The following is a 20,696-nucleotide window of genomic DNA, read 5'->3' on the forward strand; positions in this document are numbered from 1 at the left end:
CGTAGTTGAGGCAGGGTGGTGTGGGATTGGAAATTTTAAACAGCATGGTCATAAAATGCCCACTAAGAAGGTGGCATTTGAATAAAAGTCTGAAGGAAATAAGGGAGCACGGCATGTGTATATCTGTGAAACAGTACTCTGAGACAGAGGAAAAAGCCAGAGTAGCCACGTAGAGATGGGGATGTAGCCGATATGCTCATGGAACAGCAAGATGATTAAAACATCTGGAGCAGGGGCGCCTGGGTGGCGCAGTCGGTTAAGCGTCCGACTTCAGCCAGGTCACGATCTCGCGGTCCGGGAGTTCGAGCCCCGCGTCGGGCTCTGGGCTGATGGCTCAGAGCCTGGAGCCTGTTTCCGATGCTGTGTCTCCCTCTCTCTCTGCCCCTCCCCCGTTCATGCTCTGTCTCTCTCTGTCGCAAAAATAAATAAACGTTGAAAAAAAAAAAACATCTGGAGCAGAGTGAGCGAAGAGAATGGCAGAAGACATTCGAAGATCAGGTGGTCAGATCATGGAGGGTTTTGAAAGGTTTAATTTTTTCAACTTGAATGCAATTGGAAAACATTAGACAATTTTGAGTAGAGGCTTGATGTGATCTAACTTACATTTTAATGAGATTTAACAGGGGCAGTGAAAGCAAGGAGGCCATTTATAAGACCATATCACCAACCCAGCTGAGGAGTCATAGTGGTTTGGGCCATGGGCACAATGACAATAGTTGTAGTATGGGACTAATTCAAAAGGAGAAGCAATACAGTTTGCTGATGGATTGATGTAGGTTGCAAAAGCATCAAGAATGACACCAAGGTGCTTGGTCTAATAGTCAATTAGAGGCACAGAACTGGCATTTCCCAAGATAGAAAATATTGCTGCTGGGGTCAAGGAGTTGCAGAAGAATGTAAACAACTCAGTTTTTGAACATATTAAAGTTGAGTTGACATGTTCAGATAGAATGTGGGGTTGTTAGTTTGAGAGTTCCAGGCTTCAGATATGTAGTTGTAAGCCATCAGCATATTTAAAGCCATGAGATGGGCCAGCAGGAGTTATTGTGGATGGATAAGTGGGCATTCCAATATTAATAGGGATTGGAGGCATTCAGACATTAGTAGGTTGAAGAGGGGAGGAGGAAGAAAGAAAGAAACAGTATTACAACACTAATGAGAAAGGCAAGAGTGTTGGTGTTCTGGAGCCAAGTGAAGAAAATGTTTCAAGGAGGGGAGAATAATCAACTACGTTAATTGTTGTTGATAGATTAAGGTTAAGTAAGATGAGGGCTGAGAATTGACAAAGGACTAGTATCTAGAATATATAAAGAACCCTGGGAAATCAACAGTGGAAATAAAAAGAAACAATGCAATTAAAATAGGGATGTTATGGACTGAATTGTTTCCCCACCCCCAAAGCTTATATGTTGAAGCCCTAACCCCATTGTAACTGTGTTAACTGGTAGGGTCTTTAAAGAGGTAATTTAAGGGGCGCCTGGGTGGCTCCATCCGTTAAGCGTCCGACTTCAGCTCAGGTCATGATCTCAGGGTCCGTGAGTTTGAGCCCTGCGTCGGGCTCTGTGCTGACAGCTCAGAGCCTGGAACCTGCTTCAGATTCTGTGTCTCCCTCTCTCTCTGACCCTCCCCTATTCATGTTCTGTCTCTCTCTGTCTCAAAAATAAATAAACATTTTTAAAAAAGAGGTAATTTAAGTTAAATGAGGTCATAAGGCTGGGGCCCTAATTTGATTGGTCTTGTGGTTTTTTGTTGTTTTTTTCTTAACGTTTATTTACTTTTGAGACAGAGAGAGACAGAGCATGAACAGGGGAGGGTCAGAGAGAGTGGGAGACACAGAATCTGAAACAGGCTCCAGGCTCTGAACTGTCAGCACAGAGCCTGACACGGGGCTCGAACTCACGGACCGCCAGATGGTGACCTGAGCCGAAGTCGGACGCTTAACCGACTGAGCCACCCAGGCGCCCCTGGTCTTGTGTTTTTATACAAAGAGGAAGAGACATCAGAGGGTTCTCTCTTCCCACCTGTGCACAGAGGAAAGGCCAAGAGTGAAGGTGGCCCTCAGCAAGCCAGGGATATAATGGGTAAAAGAGATTTCACCAAAGGGCTACAGATGGCAATTAGCACATGAAAGGATACTCAAAATCATTAGCCCTTGGGCAAATGCATATCAAAACCACGATGAGATGTCACTACACACCCTTCAAAATGGCTATAAAAATAATGATACAGAATTCTGACTAGGATGTGGAAAACCAGCTCGCTTACACATTGCTGGCGGGGATGTAAATAATACAGCCACTCTGGAAAGGACTGTGGCAGTTTCATAAAAAGTAAAACACGCAACTCTCCTATGACTCAGGGATAGCACTTATCCCAGAGAACTGAGAATTTATGTTCGTACAAAAACTCTTACATGGATATTCATAGCGGCTTTGATTGTAATAGCTGAAAACTAGAAACAATCCAGATGTCTTTCAACAGGAGAATAGTTAAACAAATTTTGGTACATCTGTACGTGGAATACTGTTCAGCAATAAAAAGGAATGAACTATTGATTCGCACACCAACTTGGTGTATCTTCAGAGAGAAATCTGAGTGAAAAATATGTCAGTCTCAAAGGCTACCTACCTTCCATTTATGGAACATTCTTCGGATGACAATAGAGAATAGGGGTTGTAAGAGGGCTACAGAAGAGTGAGGGCAGGAGGGAAATGAGTGTGTCTATAAAAGAGAAGCATTGGAGGCTACTTGCCATGAAGCAGATGTCCTGCATCTTGACTGCTATCAGTGTGAATATCCCGGTTTTGATACACTACGGTTTTGCAAGATGTTAGCGTTGGGGAAAATCTAGCTAATGGATGCACAGAATCTTTCTGTGTTATCTCTTACAACCGCACAAGAAGCTACAATTACCTCCAAATAAAAACTCAAATGCAAGAAATTATACTTCCAGCTTTTGAAATGACTCTTACCTCCAGAAAGATCCGTTTGACTAGTAAATTATCCCTTGCCTTGGCATTTCTGTATTTCACTTCAGTTTATTTACTTTTAAGAAAGGTAGTGTTACCAAACTTATCGAGTTGTGTACATTAAATACGTACAGCTCTTTACATGACAATTATACCTCAATAAAGTGGGGCAAGAAAGAAAGGTAGGGTTAGTGTGTCATATGCCTTTTGCTTTTATAAGTAAAAACACAGTGCCTTAAAAAATAATGGCTTTTTCAAATGTTGTTCTTTTTTAAAAACAGCTTTATTAAGGTGTAATTTACATGCCGTATAATTCATGCATATAAAGTGAACTATTCAGTGACTTTTAGTATAGTCACAGCATTGTGTAACCATTACTGCAATCAATTTTAGAACATTTTTATTATGCAGAAAGAACTCCCCACCCCTTAGTCCCTGTTATTCTCTAATTGCCTCCTCTCCCCAGTTCCAGAGAACCACTAATCTAACTTTCTGTCTCTATAAATCTGTTATTTTTTTAAAATTTATTTATTTATTTTGAGAGAGAGAGTGTGAATGGAGGAGGAGCAGAGAAAGGGAAAGAGAGCATCCCAAGCAGGCTGCATGCTGTCAGCGTGATGCAGGGCTCATTCCCACGAACTGTGAAATCATGATCGCAGCTGAAATCAAGAGTTGGACGCTTAACCCACTGAGCCACCCCGGCGCCCCTAAATCTGTTCTTTTTAATGGATAATCTATTAATGATATAAATAAAAGTTTATCAAAAAGAATATTTTTAAATTCTTTTTTTTAAGTTTATTTATTTGAGAGAGAGAGACATAGAGCGTGAGTTGGTGAGGGGCACACAGAGAGGGAGAGAGACAGAATCCCAAACAGGCTACCCTCTGCCAGTGGAGAGCCCGACAAGGGCTCGAACCCACGAAACTGTGAGATTATGACCTGAGCTGAAACCAAAAGTTGGATGCTCAACCAACTGAGTCACCCAGGCGCCCTTTAAATTACTTGTAATCTTAACATTCTACTAAGCTAAGTTTCCTAAATGAGCTCTTTTTTACTTTGTGTATGGAATTCAATCCTTAGTACATCTTCCTCTTCTATGTAAATAACTGTCTGGATCCCAGTATCCATTGCATTTTTTTTTTTAATTTGGGAAGAATAAAAGGTGGGATTCCTGAAGGAATATTTCCAAGTTTTGAGTACCCTCTACTGAATTTAATTGAAAAGATATGAATTATTAATTACTGAAATTTTTTAAATTATTAGTTAATTACATAGAATAACACATCATGCATTGTTTTTGTTGGGATGATAAAAGTGGTCCTATTCTCCCGATTGCAGGTGATTGCATTCCAGTCTGCCCCTGGATGCAGCTTAAGGATTTTTGAACCACCTTAGCCAGGAACTCTCTCTTCAAAAGACCTGCAGCTTCCTGCTGGCGCCCGCCTGCTGGGCTCTGCTTTGCTGGGCCTCCTGTTCTTTCCCCTCCTTTTTCGGAGGCAGTCCACGTTCTCCTGGGTGCTTCTTAGCACAGTCTGGAAAGAGCTGAGATATCATACGCCATAAACATGATTTGATCATGGAAATATTGGCCTTTGCTTTCTTTACCATTGTTTCGAATTAGCAGCAATTTCCTAATCCAATAAAATGGTGTCTTTTTTTTCTTTTCTTTTTTATTTTTTTAACCTATTGTGAATCTGTACAATAAGGTTTGCTAACTGGGCTAAATAGGCATGATGATGTATGTGAGAATGTTTAAGCTACCTAAGGTAATACATTGTTTTCATTACTATAAAAACATTCATTGTAAAGATAGCAGCAATTCAGAAATTGGTTTTTTTTGTTTGTTTATTTCAGCCAGGTTCCTGAAACCTTCTGCAGGATGCTTCATTGGGTTAGGTGTGATATAGAAATGAAACAACTGAAATATTATGTCTTATAGTAATATTATCTCATGTAGACCTTTAAGGAATTCTGAGTGTTCTTTTTAATCTGACCGAATGAAGAAGATTCGGTGATGTTCCACAACTTAAAGTTACAGCTTTAATTTTCATATACATCACATTTCAACAGAAAGGCATTTAATTCCTTTTAAAATAGGTCAGGTAAGAGCTTTTAAGAACACAAATGTGTTGTTATCCCTGATTTGATATTTCGCATTTCCTTGCAGTTTTTCCTAGAGATCAAAATGTCTAAGCATAGAAATAGCTGTAAAATGGAAATAAGACTAGGCTTGGCCAACTCAGATAATATACAGTTTCATTTGGCTGTAGAAAAAAAAAAGCCCTCAAAGTATATTCTCAGCGGAATAAATGCAGCTCTAAAATTGTTCACAGATGAGCTGAGAATTGACTTTTGAATCAGGTCCATAAGAAAAACAGAAAACGTAAACTGGATACAGCCACCGCTTGTTTGGTCCAGGATTTATAGAAAATAAATTAAAATCTAAGGAACGGAGAGAAGCTGAGGCAAGTCTGCGATTTTTAACTCTAGCTATCTGTTCCCTGCTAACATAATGAACCATTGTTTTGAAATTACTGTTTTCTGACTTCAGTGGATCAATACGTCTTCCAGGAAGGTAATTTAGATAGAATTTTAACCAATGTTGTGAGTGCGTATGGAGGCAGGTGTATATTTATATTCCGTGTGTCGAGAACTTGCTGGTGGCAGCAGCAAATACATAGTTCATTTCTCGGGTGGTGCTTCTCATCAGCCACACAGAGACACTTGGATTTCGCTCTTGCCACTTCGATCACTACATTTATACTTATTTCCCATGCTTTCTGCTGTATAAGTCCCACAATATTTTCTCAAAAGGAAAGTTGTAGGTATAACTGCTCCCCCCCCCCCCCAAAAAAAAAGAATGGGAAAGTGAAGATGAGAAGTGGCATGTGGACAGAAATTATAATTCAATTAATAGTCCACATAATTGTTTTCACATCCCTTAATTTATACCCCCAACCTTTTGCACATTTTCTCCTTATATTGAGCATTTTTAAACTTTTCAAGAGCCCTTTCCTACTGTTGATCACTTCACTGTTACAGGCAAAGTAAGAGATAATTTTGAATGGAAAGAGCATTTTTGTGAGAAGATCAGGAAAGTAAGTGTCTTGATCTTTAATTAGGTGAGAATATTTTGAATGCCAGTCTCAGTTTAGAAAATCACAAGGCCCATTAATGAAAACAGTTAGTTGAAGGCGTAACTCTGTGAAGTGTGTGTGTTAGAAGTGTCAGAACAAAAACCGCTTTGAGCTTCTTTAGAGTTTTGTTATTCAAAGGAATGTAGGTGTTTCAGTTTTCAAGTTATAAAAAAATTAAGTCTATTAGTGAATATTTGGCAGATTTTTACCACATCACTTTGGCAGAGGGTGGTATTTGGGGTGAGGCTATTTTTCTTACATAAAATATAACGTTCAGACCATTTCTGTAGTGATCATTCCTCTCCTATGTTGGAAGGAATCCAGGATCACAATCCTTGTAAAATCTCCATTCTTCTGCCCATGTCCTGTAGAGTAAGTATATAGTTAATAGAAAAAAGAAAAGCAGGTTTGTATAAATTAGCAATATTTTTAGTAGCAGAAATACTAAAAATTGAAAATGTAATTATGCCATTCATTTCATGAATTTTTCTTTTTGATTTTTTTCCTTTTTTTTTTTTCAAACAGGATCATTTTGGAATTCAGCTTCCTTCAATACTGAGGCTTCATACCTTCATTTCCCTACTTTCCATGGAGAACTTAGTGCAGATGTGTCTTTCTTTTTTAAGACAACAGCTTCATCTGGGGTATTTTTAGAGAACCTGGGGATTACCGATTTTATAAGGATAGAGCTACACTGTGAGTCTCCTTTTCCTTAGAGGCCTGTGGAATTCTATTTAGTAGTAAATCCTTTAACTAATTGTTAACGTACTGTGTTTCTACTTTATCAGCTGAATCTCTTCATTGTGTCCTTTTGAAAAAAATCTGATATTGTTAGCCTTTTTGCAAGAAAATAATTTAATATTTAACACAATAATTTGGGAATATAATTGGTATTCTCTAGAACCAATTTAAGAAGGGTTTTAAATTCAGATAATTAAACTTTTTTAAAAACTAAATTCTCAGTCAGTTACAAAGTTAATTAGATCCCCAGCCTTATAATTTTGGTATACGCTTAGATCACCATTAGTCTCTTAAGATCAAATGTATATTACATGCTTTTAAAATTATAGAAACTTTGAATCATTGTAAAAATTATCTTTACATAAAAGGCCAGAGCCTATTTAGTTTTCTTATTCTGGCCAAATAGCTTTACTCTTTTCTCAATATGAGAAATTAACTCTGAGGATGAATTTTTTAAGATCGGAGTTTTTTCCCAAATGTGTTTGACTGTCTTATTCCCCCTCTGTCTTTTACTGACGTCATTGGTTCCTTCCATAAGATTTGAGCCCTTATCTTTGTATTTCCTGACTGCTATGCTATGGCGCTGTTCCTGAAGAGGACTCCGCTTTCCCCCGTGTGGACTAACTTGAACAATCTTCGTATCTCATATTTCCAGCACCGGCAGTAGTGACCTTTTCATTTGATGTGGGGAATGGACCTTTTGAAATCTCAGTGCAGTCACCCACTCATTTCAATGACAACCAGTGGCACCACGTCAAGGTTGAAAGGAACATGAAAGAGGCAACTATCCAAGTGGATCAGCTCTTACCGAAGACGCAGCCTGCTCCCACTGACGGCCATGTCCTTTTACAGCTCAACAGTCAACTCTTCGTGGGTAAGTTCTGTTGTCATTTAACTCTATGATGTCAGCGCAGTTGTGGGCCAAAATGAAATCATACCAACTATGAAAATGGTGGTAACAGCCACAACAAACCACTGTTTACTGAGAACCTACGTCCCAGGCTGTGCCAGGTGTTTTATGCCTTCCTGGTACCCAAACCTGTGAAATGAGTTAACCCCATTTTACAGATGAGGTGACTGAGCTACCAGGGATCTAAAAGCCTTGCCTTCAGGAATCTACCTAGTAAGTGAGATTTAAATTTGTATTTGATTAATGCCTAAATCTGGATTCTTACTATTACAGATTATGTAATCTGTTTGCTTTGTTTGTTTGTTTTTACATTAGTGCTTTTAGTGTTATGTTGGAGGTGTTTATCTCTGTTCCCAGAGGATTTAAGGAACTCTCCCTGTAATTCCAGCTGATGCCAACCAGGGACCCTCGTCAAAAAACAGGCCAGTAGAAGACAAAAGGAAAAGCAGGAACAAAGTGTATAAACCGTCAGTTCTGCTGGTGTCTCTCATTTTGCCTATTTTTTGGATGCCTTCTGATCACCTACCTCATACTTATATCCAACTGTTCCTTTATTGCCTAAATACATTCACTTGGTATCTATACACTTGATGGTGGAATCCTTCTGGAAGTGTTTATTTTTAATCTTGCTAATTACTTTACAGAACTCATCGACCATGAGTGCAAGGAATTATTTCTTACTTGATCACTTTGCAGATATTTTAATGCAAAAAAAGGGCACGGCAATGCTATAAAAGCAGGATAGGTTATAAATGATGAGAAACTTTTTTTCAAGCATTTTAACAGTTGTGTTTTAGAATAAAATTCAACATACCTATTACATCGTTCATTGCTTAATAATCTTGTTTATTACTCTCACTGCAAAAGATAAGCCTATTTGTGACTTACTTGATTAAGACATATTTGGGATTTCTAATGAATTTATATACTCCTTACTTCTATCATTTATTCTTTCACTCAATAAATATTTAATGAACAGATTCTATGAATAGGGCACTGTAATAGACAATCTAATCATGATCTTATGGCCACTCGACTGATTTAAGGGTATGGAAATAATGAGGAATACTTGAAATACCTAACTTTTAGTAACATGCTGGAAATTCAGGAAATTGACACAGATATTTCCTGAATTACAAAACCTGAGAGATCGCTGCAACCAAAGGTATGGCAATTTAAAATCTGTCAGTATCTTGGAAATAGCCTTACTATTCTTGGAAATTGAGAAGGCTGAAACAGTCCTAGAATTTTACAGTGAGGTCTGCTGCAGTTCGCCTGAACGTGACCTTTTATCCTTTGTGCGAATTTTAACTTCATAGAAATGAAGTCACTATGTATTGTGTCTGATAGGAATCCGGGCCTTAATTTGATTTCAGGTAGCTGTAGTGGCTGGAAGCACTATTATTATATCAGAAGACTGTGTTGGAACAGACTTGAGTCTTCTGCCATCAATCATGTGTTATAATTTTAATAAATATACCTAAGAGATTTCATCTTTATGGAGGCAATCGGTTAGGCTTTTGACATCCCCATATGTGTTCAAATCCAAAGGCTGCCCTATGTGAAAGTTTTATAAACTAAAATCCTCGCTGTGTTTAAGTCAAGTCATAGAAAATTAAAAAGGCAGAAAGATCTCTGAAAAATGTATCTACTCTTAATAAAAATCTGTTTATACAATTCCCTTCTTTTTACTCACAGGTAACTGAGAAAATTGACATGGTTAATGTGATGATATTGAAAGAAGAACTCGTTTTATTTTATTTTATTTTATTTTATTTTATTTTATTTTATTTTATTTTACTTTCTTCCAAGATTTTACTTAAATTCATGTTAACTGTTAACATATAGTGTAATATTGGTTTCAGGAGTAGAATTCAGTCATCCATCACTTACATACAACACCCAGTGTTCAACACAACAAGTGCCCTTCTTAATGCCCATCACCCATGTAGCCCGTCTCCCACCCACTTCCTTCCATCAGCCCTCAGTTTGCTGTCTATAGTTAAGTCTCTTAACTCCCTCACTGTTTGATCTTATTTTTTCTTCCCCTCCCCTATGTTCATCTGTTTTGTTTCTTAATTCCACATATGAGTGAAATCATATGGTATTTGTCTTTTCTCTGCCTGACTTATTTTGCTTAGCATAATACACTTTAGCTCCATACACGTTTTTGCAAATGGCAAGATTTCATTCTTTTTGGTGGCTGAGTATTATTCCATTGTATATATATATACACCACATCTTCTTTATCCTTTCACCAGTCAATGGACATTTGGGCTCTTTCCATAATTTGGCTATTGCTGATAGTGCTGCTGTGAACGTTGGGGTGCGTGTGCCCCTTTGAATTGGTATTTTTGTGTCCTTTGGGTAAAATACCTAGTAGTGCAATTGCTGGGTCTGAGGGTAGTTCTATTTTCAACTTTTTGAGAAACCACACTGTTTTCTGGAGTGGCTACACCAGTCCCACCAATAGTGTAAGAGGATTTCCCTTTTTCCACGTCCTCATCAACATCAGTTGTTTCCTGAGTTGTTCATTTTAGCCATTCTGACAGGTGTGAGGTGATATCTCATTGTGGTTTTGCTTGTGTTTCCCCAATGATGAGTGATATTGAGCATTTTTTCTTTCATGTGTCTGTTAGCCATCTGGATGTCTTCTTTGGAGAAATGTCTGTTCATACCTTCTTCCCATTTTTCCACTGGATTATTTATGTTTTGGGTGTTGAGTTTCATAAGTTCTTTATAGATTTTGGATACTAGCCATGTTACCCATTATGTCATTTGCAAATACCTTCTCCCATTGCCTAGGTTGTATTTTAGTTTTGTTGATTGTTTTCTTCACTGTGCAGAAGTTTTTTATCTTGATGAGGTCCCGGTAGTTTATTTTGTTTCCTTTGCCTCTGGAGATGTGTCTAGTAAGCACTTGCTCCAGCCAGAGTCAAAGAGGTTACTGCCTGTGTTCTCCTCCAGGATTTTGTTGGTTTCCTATCTTACATGTAGGTCTTTCATCCATTTTGAATTTGTTTTTGTGTATGGTGTAAGAAAGCGGTCCAGGTTCATTCTTATGTATGCTGCCGTCCATTTTCCCAGCACCATTTGTTGAAGCAGTTGTCTTTTTTTCCATCGGATATACTTTCTTGCTTTGTCAAAGATGAGTTGAGCATAAAGTTATAGGTCCAATTCTGGGTTCTCCATTCTGTTCCACTGATCTATGTGTCTCTTTTTGTGCCAGTACTTTACTGTTTTGATGATCACAGCTTTGTAATACAGCTTGAAGTCTGGCATTGTGATACCTCCTACTTTGCTTTTCTTTTTGAACATTACTTTGGCTATTTGGGGTCTTTTATGGTTCAAATACAAATTTTAGGATATTTGTTCTAGGTCTGTGAAAAATGCTGGTGTTATTTTGATAGGGATTGCGTTAAATGTGTAGATTGCTTTGTGTGGTGTAGACATTTTAACAATATCTACTCTTCGAATCAAAGGCATGGAATGTTTTTCCATTTCTTTGTTTCTTCTTCAGTTTTTTCATAAATGTTCTTTGGTTTTCAGAGCACAAATCTTTTGCCTGTTTGGTTGGGTTTATTCACAGGTATCTTATGGTTTTTGGTGCAGTTGTAAATGGGATAGATTCCTTGATTTCTCTTTCTGCCGCTTCACTGTTGGTGTATCAAAATGCAACCAATATATGTACATTGATTTCATACCCTGCAACTTTGCTGAATTCATGTGTCAGCTCTAGCAGTTTTTTGGTGGAGTCTTTCAGGTTTTCCATGTAGAGTGAAATCTGTGAAGAGTGAAAGTTTGACTTTATCCTTACCAATATGGATGCCTTTTATTTCTTTTTGTTGTCTGATGGGTGAGGCTAGGACTTCCAGCGCTATGTGGAATAAAAGTGGTGAGAGTGGACATCCGTGTTGTATTCCTGACTTTAGGGGAAATGCTCTCAGTTTTTCCCGATTAAGTATGATATTAGCTGTGGGTCTTTCATATATGGCCTTTATGATGTTGAGATTTCCTTCTGTCCCTACTTCCTTGAGGGTTTTTATCAAGAAAGGATGCTGTATTTTGTCAAGTGCCTTTTCTGCATCTATTGAGAAGATCATATGGTTCTTTTCTGTTCTTTTATTAATGTGGTGTATCACATTGATTGATTTGAATATGGAACCACTCCTGCAGGCCAAGAATGACTCCCACTTGAATGTGGTGAATAATTCTCTTAATGTACTGTCGGATTCGATTTGCTAGTATCTTGTTGAGAATTTTTGCATCCATGTTCATCAGGGATGTTGGTTTGTAGTTCTCCTTTTTAGTGGGATCTTTGTCTGGTTTTGGAATCAAGGCAATGCTGACCTCATAGAATGAGCTTGGAAGTTTTCCTTCCATTTCTCTTTTTGGAACAGTTCAGAAGAATAGGTTTTAACTCTTTTTAAACGTTTGCTAGAATTCCTCTGGGAAGCCATCTGGCCCTGGACCTTTGAGAGTTGGAAGATTTTTGATTACTGATCCTATTTATTTGCTGGTTATGAGCCTGTTCAAATTTTCTATTTCTTCCTGTTTCAGATTTGGTAGTTTATATGTTTCTAGGAATTTATCCATTTCTTCCAGATTGCCCAGTTTGTTGGCATATAATTGCTCATGATATTCTCTTATAATTGTATTTCTGTGGTGTTGGTTGTTATCTCTCCTCTTTCATTCATGATTTTATTTATTTGGGTCCTTTCTCTTTTCTTTTTGATAAGTCTGGCTAGCGGGTTTATCAATTTTGTTAATTCTTTCAAAGAACCATCTCCGAGTTTTATTGTTTTTTTTTTTTAATTTGTATATCCTTTATTTCTGGTGTAATCTTTATTATTTCTCTTCTTCTGCTGGCTTCGGGTTTTATTTGCTGTTCTTTTTCCAGCTCCTTTAGGTGTAAGGTTAGTTTGTATATTTGAGACTTTTCTTGCTTCCTGATTGAGGAAGCTATCTACTTCCCTCTTCTTCCCGACTTCTCGCTATCTACTTCCCTCGTAAGACCACCTTTCCTGTATCCCAAAGGTTTTGGACTATTGTGTTTTCATTTTCATTTGCTTCCATGTATTTTTTCAATTTCTTCTCTAATTTCCTGGTTAACCCATTCATTCATTAACAGGATGTTCTTTATCCTCCATATATTTGTAGTCTTTCCAGATTTTTTCTTGTGGTTGACTTCAAGTTTCAGTGTGGTCTGAAAATATGCAAAGAATGATCTCAGTCTTTTTGTACTGGTTGAAGCCTGATTTGTGACCCAGTATGTGATCTCTTCTGGAAAATGTTCCACGTGCATTCTAAATGTGTCTTCTGCTGCTCTGGGATGAAATCCTCTGAATATATCTGTTAAGTCCATCTGGTCCAGTGTGTCATTCAAAGCCATTGTTTCCCAGTTGATTTTGTGCTTTAGATTATCTGTCCGTTGCTGTAAGTAGACTGTTGAAGTCTTCTACTATTACAGTATTGTTACCAATGAATTTCAGTAAGTGTGTTTTTTATTGATTTATATATTTGGCTTCTCCCAAGTTGAATGCAAAAATAGTTACTATTGTTAGACCTTGTTGGATAGACCTCTTTATTTTATTAGGCGATAGTGCCCTTCTTTATCTCTTTTTACAGTCTTTGGTTAAAAATCTAGTTTGTCTGATTTTGGCCCCAGTATGGCTATGCCAGCTTACTTTTGATGTCCCTTAGCATGACAAATGGTTCACCACCTCGTCACTTTAAAACTGGAGGTGTCTTTGGGTCTAAAATGGGTCTCTTTCAACCAGCATATTTATGGGTCTTGGTTTTTTATCCGTTCTGATGCCCTGTGTCTCTTGATTGGGGAGCATTTAAGGACCCATGTTTTAAAAAAGGCTTAGGGAGAGGCAGGTCACTGGCTGTCAAAGAGCACATCAGGGTTTTCTTTTATCTCTATTTCTACCCCATGAGTAGACCACGCTCTTAGGAACAGGCCCCAACCTAGTCATTAAAAAATGACACTTACAAGATGGAATATTAACTTATCAATTTATAATATTACTAATAAACACATCAAGATATTTTTTAAATTTCTAGATTAACATACTTCAATGGGAGTTAAATCATAATTTAAAAAGTTACAATGTGGGGTGCCTGATGGCTCAGTCGGTTGAGCGTCTGACTTCAGCGCAGGTCATGGTCTCATGGTTCACGGGTTCGAGCCCCGCATCAGGCTCTGTGCTGACAGCTCAGAGCCTGGAGCCTGCTTTGGATTCTGTGTCTCCCTCTCTCTCTGCCCCTCTCCTGCTTGTGCTCGGTCTCTCTCTGTCTCTCAAAAATAAATAAATGTTAAAAAAAATTTTTTTAAGTTACAATGAATTAGTGCAAAGTGGGTGAAAAGCTAGTAAAAAATCAATAAAGATTAGAGCTAACTTAGTGTAGCGTTTACTGAGACCAAAAAGTAGCTCTCTGCATTCCTTATAGTATATTTCAGTGGAAGAGACAAGAGGCAGCCAATAAAAGAGGAAATAGTAAGATAATATAGTTATTATTTATAATATGTTGTTAATACACATATACACACATGCGTGTATGCACACATATATCTATGTGTGTGTGTATATATGTATATACAGACACAATTTCAGATAATGATCAATTCTATAAAAAGTCGAGCAATAAATTAGGTTAAGGGGCTTCTACTTTCAGCAGGGTGGTCAGGAGAGTGCTCTTTGAGGACCTTACATTTGAACAGAGGCCAGAGGAAGCAGAAGAGGGAACGTGAACATCTGGAGGGAGAGAATTCCCAGCAGAGGAACCATGGCTCAAAGCGAAGTGAAGGAGTCAGGGAGCAAGGAGGAAGCCATGGTAGCAGGACGGTAGAGTTGGTCTGAGGGAAAGCCTGTTGCAAATCATGGTCACTTTGACTGGGTCTTGAGACTGTGGTGAGGAATCTGGGTCTTATTCTGAGGCTCAGAGGAGCGCCTGATCTAATGTACCTTTCCACGTCTTCCTGACCACTGTGAAGAATGTGGATGGAGGGAACAGGGTAGAAGCAGGCTAGGGCAGTGGTCCCCGTGAGAGATGACGTTGGTGTGGGCTGAAGCGGACACAAGTGAAAAGCAGCGTTGGGCCGTACTTTATATACACACAGCTTGTGGTGGATTTGTTGTTGCTGCTAGTGCGTGACTACTTACTCCTGCTAATCTTCTCGGGGACAAGACACTTCTCTTAGGTCTCTGGGATTCTCACATCATTTCGCACTTTTCAGTTTCAACTGAAGTTAGCTTTTCTTGTTTTCTTCCTTTATCCTAACCTGTAGGATGATTCACGCCGTTCCCTGACCCTTCAGTCTAGATTATATACTACGAACTCTATAAACCATACTCTTTCAAGGCAGCAAAAGACTGGTGGTCCTTCTTCACACCCTGGAGAAAATATCTCCCCTCCTTCCTTTTCTTCAGTGAGATCCCACCCGCCCCATAATCACACTCTCCCAGGAAATCGGGCTTCTTTGTTCATATGTTCTGTGCCAGTACATGTCAGATGTAGAAGGCACCTTCTCTTGGACACTGTTTCCCCACATATGAATACCTTCCAATATTCTAGAGCTAAGTGTGTTCCCAGAGTCATGACTCTGTGGGTGAGTAGGAGTCTCTCTTCTAATGCAACAGAATTGATCTTCTGGTTCACAGTTTAAAAGGTAATTTCATTCCCCTTACTTACAAGTTCAAGAGTTTAATTTGCAGTTCACCCATCATTCTTAAAATTAATTATGGCTGATCAGTATTCTTAAGTGTGCATAATGACTATCATTTGTTTTGGGGTATCAGTATATATTAATGAGATAAATGTAACTATAAAGAGTAAGTCTATAGTTCAGTATAACTTTTTTCTCCTAAAAAAATGTTTAAATCCAGACAGTGATGATGGTGATTTCAGTTATATAGAAACACGTCTTTTTAAAAAACTTTTTTTTAATGTTTTATTTATTTTTGAGAGAGTGCAAGTGGGGGAGGGGCAGAGAGAGAGGGGGACAGAGGATCCAAACCAGGCTCTGCACTGACAGCAGTGAGCCTGATGTGGGGTTGAACTCATGGACGGCAAGATCATGACCTGAGCCAAAGTCAGACGCTCAGCCGACTGAGCCCTCTCAACTGTAAGACTAAGCTAATGTTAGTCACTCTAAGATAGATTATGTTAGTATCCCAGCATTTAGTCGCTTTTGCCAGAAATGTACCTTCTTGCTTGTAAACAAATTTGGCAGAAAACATTAACACTATTGTGGAATATTTCAAATACCAAATAAAGTCATTTTATAATACAACAAATATGAAACATTAGAAAATTTGATAATGTAGAAATATATTTGTTTGAGATATATCTTTAACACTTTTACCTACAAGTAAAATGTGGATATCTGGATATATGTTAATTTTGATTCCAGTTATATTCTCCATCTCACTGTGCTACCACAGCCTGGTCAATGTTGATATGTCCACAATGTGGACATTACTTTTTTTTTTTTTGGGTGGTGTCTCAGAAATGACTAGTAGGATGGGATGTCATGGAAAACATCTAAGGTGTTTTCTCCATTACTGGCTTCAAACCTCCCTGATGGTCTAGTGGGTAGGATTTGGCACTCTCTCCATTGCTGGCTTCACTCTCTCCTCTAAAGACCAATCATGAAGTGTGTCCACATCTCGGAGTATAACTCTGAGGCCAGACTAATGCTTCACCTTCTGAACAAAATCAGTGAAAATAAGTAGAAAGCAAGATAAAAACGTGATTCAGCTGGGCAACAATGATCTATGACATTGAAATGGAAATAAAGGAAATGGTCATTTCAGAGATGGAACTGTTAGTCTACACCAAAAAATGATAGAACAGAAGGTTTTTAACAATACCTGCAGTTCCAAACGTTAGAACAAGTATCTTCATCTAAACCAAACTATAGGATTCCGTGCAAAGTGAAGGAGTAATAAAATAATGAACACAAAGCCTTGTATGAGACAGTGGAAACATTTAACGTGAATGTAATGTGATTAGAAACAGTGAACACCAATGCAGTGACAATCTCCTCTCCTTTCCCAAATATCCCAACTGTCAGATGGCTTCTCATAATAAAAATGGCAATTCACCCTTTAGTTCGAGCCTTCTAGTTCTTTCTCCATTCTTGTTCTTATTTATGGCACTGAGTCTTTACTGACCTTTTCACATTCTTTCACTTTGTCCTTTGTGTGTGTGTGTGATTTATGATGTGTCTGAGTTAAAAAGTCCTATTCAGACATTCTATTTATTACCTTAAAAAATAAGTTTAGTGGCATGATGTTAATTGGTGTATTAAACATATGTCCTTGACCTTGTTACAATGAAGTCTCAATGTCGAGAGTCATTGCTGTTATCATTCACCCGCAAACATTCCCCAACCACGGAAATGATGGAGAGAAAAGAATCAATCATTTTTTTAAGCTGAAATGTGACAGTGGTCATTTTCTATTTTGGTTTGTAAACTCAGCATTTTTCTTAGAAGCTTCTTAAATTAGCCTTGAATTGATTTTCATTCAACTAGCTCTGCAATTTTTGTTTGCAGTCTAAATTCTTTTACTGACAGGTTTTTTTAAATGGGGCAAACTCCATCTCAATACTTTGTGACTAGGACCTGAAGGAGAAGTAAGAACTCCTGACATGGATGCATAAGTCATTTGCATTGCATTTGAATTGCATCAAATCCACAAATATTTATTGGGCTTCTAGAGCAAACAGTTTCTAAATGCCACACGTGAGGGTTAATGTTGAACTCTGAGCCTGTCGAAGGTCTGAAGTTTGGTTATCACCGTTAGTTACACATTAGTATCGCTCAGGGATATTTTGGGAAACTGACATGACCGGTACAAAGGTAGATTTGTTTACTGTGGATGGGCATTTGTGCCCTTGCAAAGTTGGATATCACAAATATATCCTTGTACTGGTCTCTTGGTGAACATATGCTTGTATTTCTGTTGGGTCTCTACCTAACAGTGGAATTACTGGGTCATAAGATGTGCATATGTTAAGCCTTAAAAGACACTGCCAGATAGCTATTGACCATTTGGATATCCTCCTTTGTGACATGGCTGTTCAAATCTGTTGCCCATTTTCTACAGGGTTGTCTTCTTCTTTTTTTTTTTTAAGGTTTATAAGAATTTTGGATTTATTTCAAGTAACGTTATTACAGATTTCTTCTCTCTTTCTGTGGATTGTATTTTCATATACTTTTTTTTAGTTTTTTAAAAAAATCTTTTAATGTTCATTTATTTTTTGAGAAAGAGAGCATGAGCAGGGGAGGGGCAGAGAGGGAGACACAGAATCCAAAATCAGGCTCCAGGCTCTGAGCTGGCAGCACAGAGCCCACGAACTGTGAGATCATGACCTGAGCTGAAGTTGAACACTTAACTGACTGAGCCACCCAGGCGCCCTTGTATTTTCATGTACTTAATGGGGTCTTTTGATGAACAGAGTCATTAATCATAATATATTCTAGATTTTTTCTTTTTACTTTTAGTTTACTTTTGATAGGCTAAAATAGTTATGGGAAGAGAATGGCAGTAGTTTTATGTTTGAGTAATTTTTCTTTCAGTCTGGTTTTCTTTTGTAGTAAGTATGTTCCCACATTACCAAAGTGCAATGCAATGAAAGTCACATTTCTCTTTAATGTAATCCTATTACTTACTTCAATTGTGTTCTCTCTTCCTTGAGATGTCTTTTTCATGATCAGCTTAAGAGGCACTCAGTTTACTTTTGCCTGTTTAGCAAACAGATCTTGGTGACTGTTGACTGAAATCTGAATTCAGATGGGATCTCTTCAGAGCAGAGAATATGACTAATACCACTAACAGTTCATTTCTTTAAAATGGGTCAGACCAGAGAGGTGCTGTGGCATTGGCATATAAGAAATCTAAATAGACCCACATTTTTCTGCTGTCACTACCACGAGAGCATGTCCTCACCATTGACTTTGGTTCAGAGAATAGCGCCTGCATTTTCTGCACTATGATACTGTTGCTTCACAGCTTCCTATTTCAACCATAATAGTTCTTTGAACCTAAGGAAGAGCTGGTTCTTCCTCCTCCTCCCAGTTCTCCTAGGGTTTTCCTCAATGAGGAACATTCCATGGCAAAGTTATTGCTGGGGTCCAGTCTCACGGGTCTGTGCGTTAATGCCTCATTTCTACGATGCTAAGCGTTCCCCCAGGATGGTTGAATAGACCAGGACTAAAGATCCAATGCATAATCTGTAGAAGACCGTGTTTTTCCTTTAATCCCCTCACTTGGTCCTGGGCCCTGCATGCATGTGCAACAACCTTCCTGTTCCAAGCTGATCAGTGGTTAGAGCCTTAGCGGCCTTTCTCTGTCACAGTGCCATGGTCAGGGAGAGCCCCTGTACTCTGCCAGACAAGTTTCTATAACTTTAAATTTTGAAGAGGTTCTCCATTTCTTTTTTTTCTAAGGCCCCTGGGCAAATATGCCATTGTTCCCAATTAATCCTCAATAGTATTCAAGCACAGCACATAAATAATTTGCCATTAAAAAATTAAAGGTCTTCCTGCTCCAAAAAAAAAAAAAAAAATTGGCATAGGAAAGAGCCGGCTCGTACTTCGTGACAATAGCATCTGTCACTTAGACTCACTTCCTGAGAGTAATGAACGTGATAAAAGGGTTGGACTCCATCTCTGTTCATCACCTAGCACACCTATTGGTGCAGGTCCCAGTATTGTTATGTAAGTGAACAGATTCAGGTTTTTATTCCTTCACATAGGAAGGTTAGGCATTAGTTTCACAAGATGCCTAGTGTTTGTGAAGTTCCAGAATTCATTATATCTGATATAGCATGGCAGGTAAATTGATAGGAAATTAATTGGAAGACAGTTCCAAACATAATAGCTCAGTGGAAACATCCAGAATCAATTAATCAAACTGCAGCTCATTTTAATTGGACCTACTCTAACCCTGGACAGTTGTTGGAATCTTTAATTAAGCTTTCAAGCCCAATACTGTTTACATTGGCCATGTTCTCCAGAGTAGTTAATCTTAAAATAAGAAGTTATTAACTTGAAACCTAATGGTAAAGTAAAAATCTTCCACACTTGTAAGACACATATGTTTATGTTTAATTAGACTTTTTTTTTTTTTGATAATTTAAAAATGTAGTTTCAAACTATTTGGTTAGGTAAACGTGAACTCTTTGCAAGTTCACAATTCAGATGTCCTGTTTACAGGGCTGGGTGTTGATTTTCTTCTCACTACTATAAATATATGTATCTCATACATGTATTTGAAGGGGCTGTTTCCTGTTAATGTCCCGGGACCATCCTCTGACCTTCTTGTCCACCAGGTACCTATTTCTATCATTAACCTCATGTGGTAATCATGTGCTTCCCTGTTTGAATCTATTACTAGATCACGTGCTCTTTGAGGGCAAGGTCAGTTGCATATAATTCTGAACCTCCAAGGCCAGACTCGATGCCCAGCACAGAGCTACTAAGTAGAGCTTGTAGAACTGAAATGCCGTCCAAACCAAAAATGATCTAAGAAGCAGAAGACAATGAAAATGATCTTTTTTGACCATAGTTTGGTGTTAAAAGAAAGGGACTCCCTTACAATAAAAGGCCAACGGTAGATTCTTGCCCTTTTCTGCCTCTAAGTGAATGTGTGTGTTTTAATATTTCCTCAGCTATGCCCCTGGGTTTGTCCCTGGAATTCTCTATGCCCCTTGGTCCTCATCATCTGGAACAAAACAAAATAGATAAGAATAAATAAGCTGGGGCAGATGAAAAGGAATGGTATTCAATTGTTGGCCTCCCAAGTTATTTAGTTTTTATGATGTCACTGGCAGAAGGAGATCAACTCCTAAATCAGGGAAATGATGTTACAGAGTGACAAATGCTTAACAGACCATGATTTAATGTGACTGTATACTATATATATA

At 38.2% G+C, this 20,696-nt stretch overlaps 1 protein-coding gene across 1 annotated transcript in view; it reads left to right on the forward strand.

The window, feature by feature from the left end:
* Positions 1-20,696, forward strand: part of CNTNAP4 (contactin associated protein family member 4) — a 253,985-nt gene that overhangs the window by 209,357 nt on the left and 23,932 nt on the right. The window contains exons 16-17 of the mRNA XM_043599720.1: positions 6,632-6,802; positions 7,503-7,721. Of these exons, the coding sequence (XP_043455655.1) occupies positions 6,632-6,802; positions 7,503-7,721 (390 nt within the window). The remainder of the gene's footprint in view (positions 1-6,631; positions 6,803-7,502; positions 7,722-20,696) is intronic.

Source organism: Prionailurus bengalensis, chromosome E2, assembly GCF_016509475.1.
Source record: "Prionailurus bengalensis isolate Pbe53 chromosome E2, Fcat_Pben_1.1_paternal_pri, whole genome shotgun sequence".
Taxonomy (NCBI): Eukaryota; Metazoa; Chordata; class Mammalia; order Carnivora; family Felidae; genus Prionailurus; species Prionailurus bengalensis.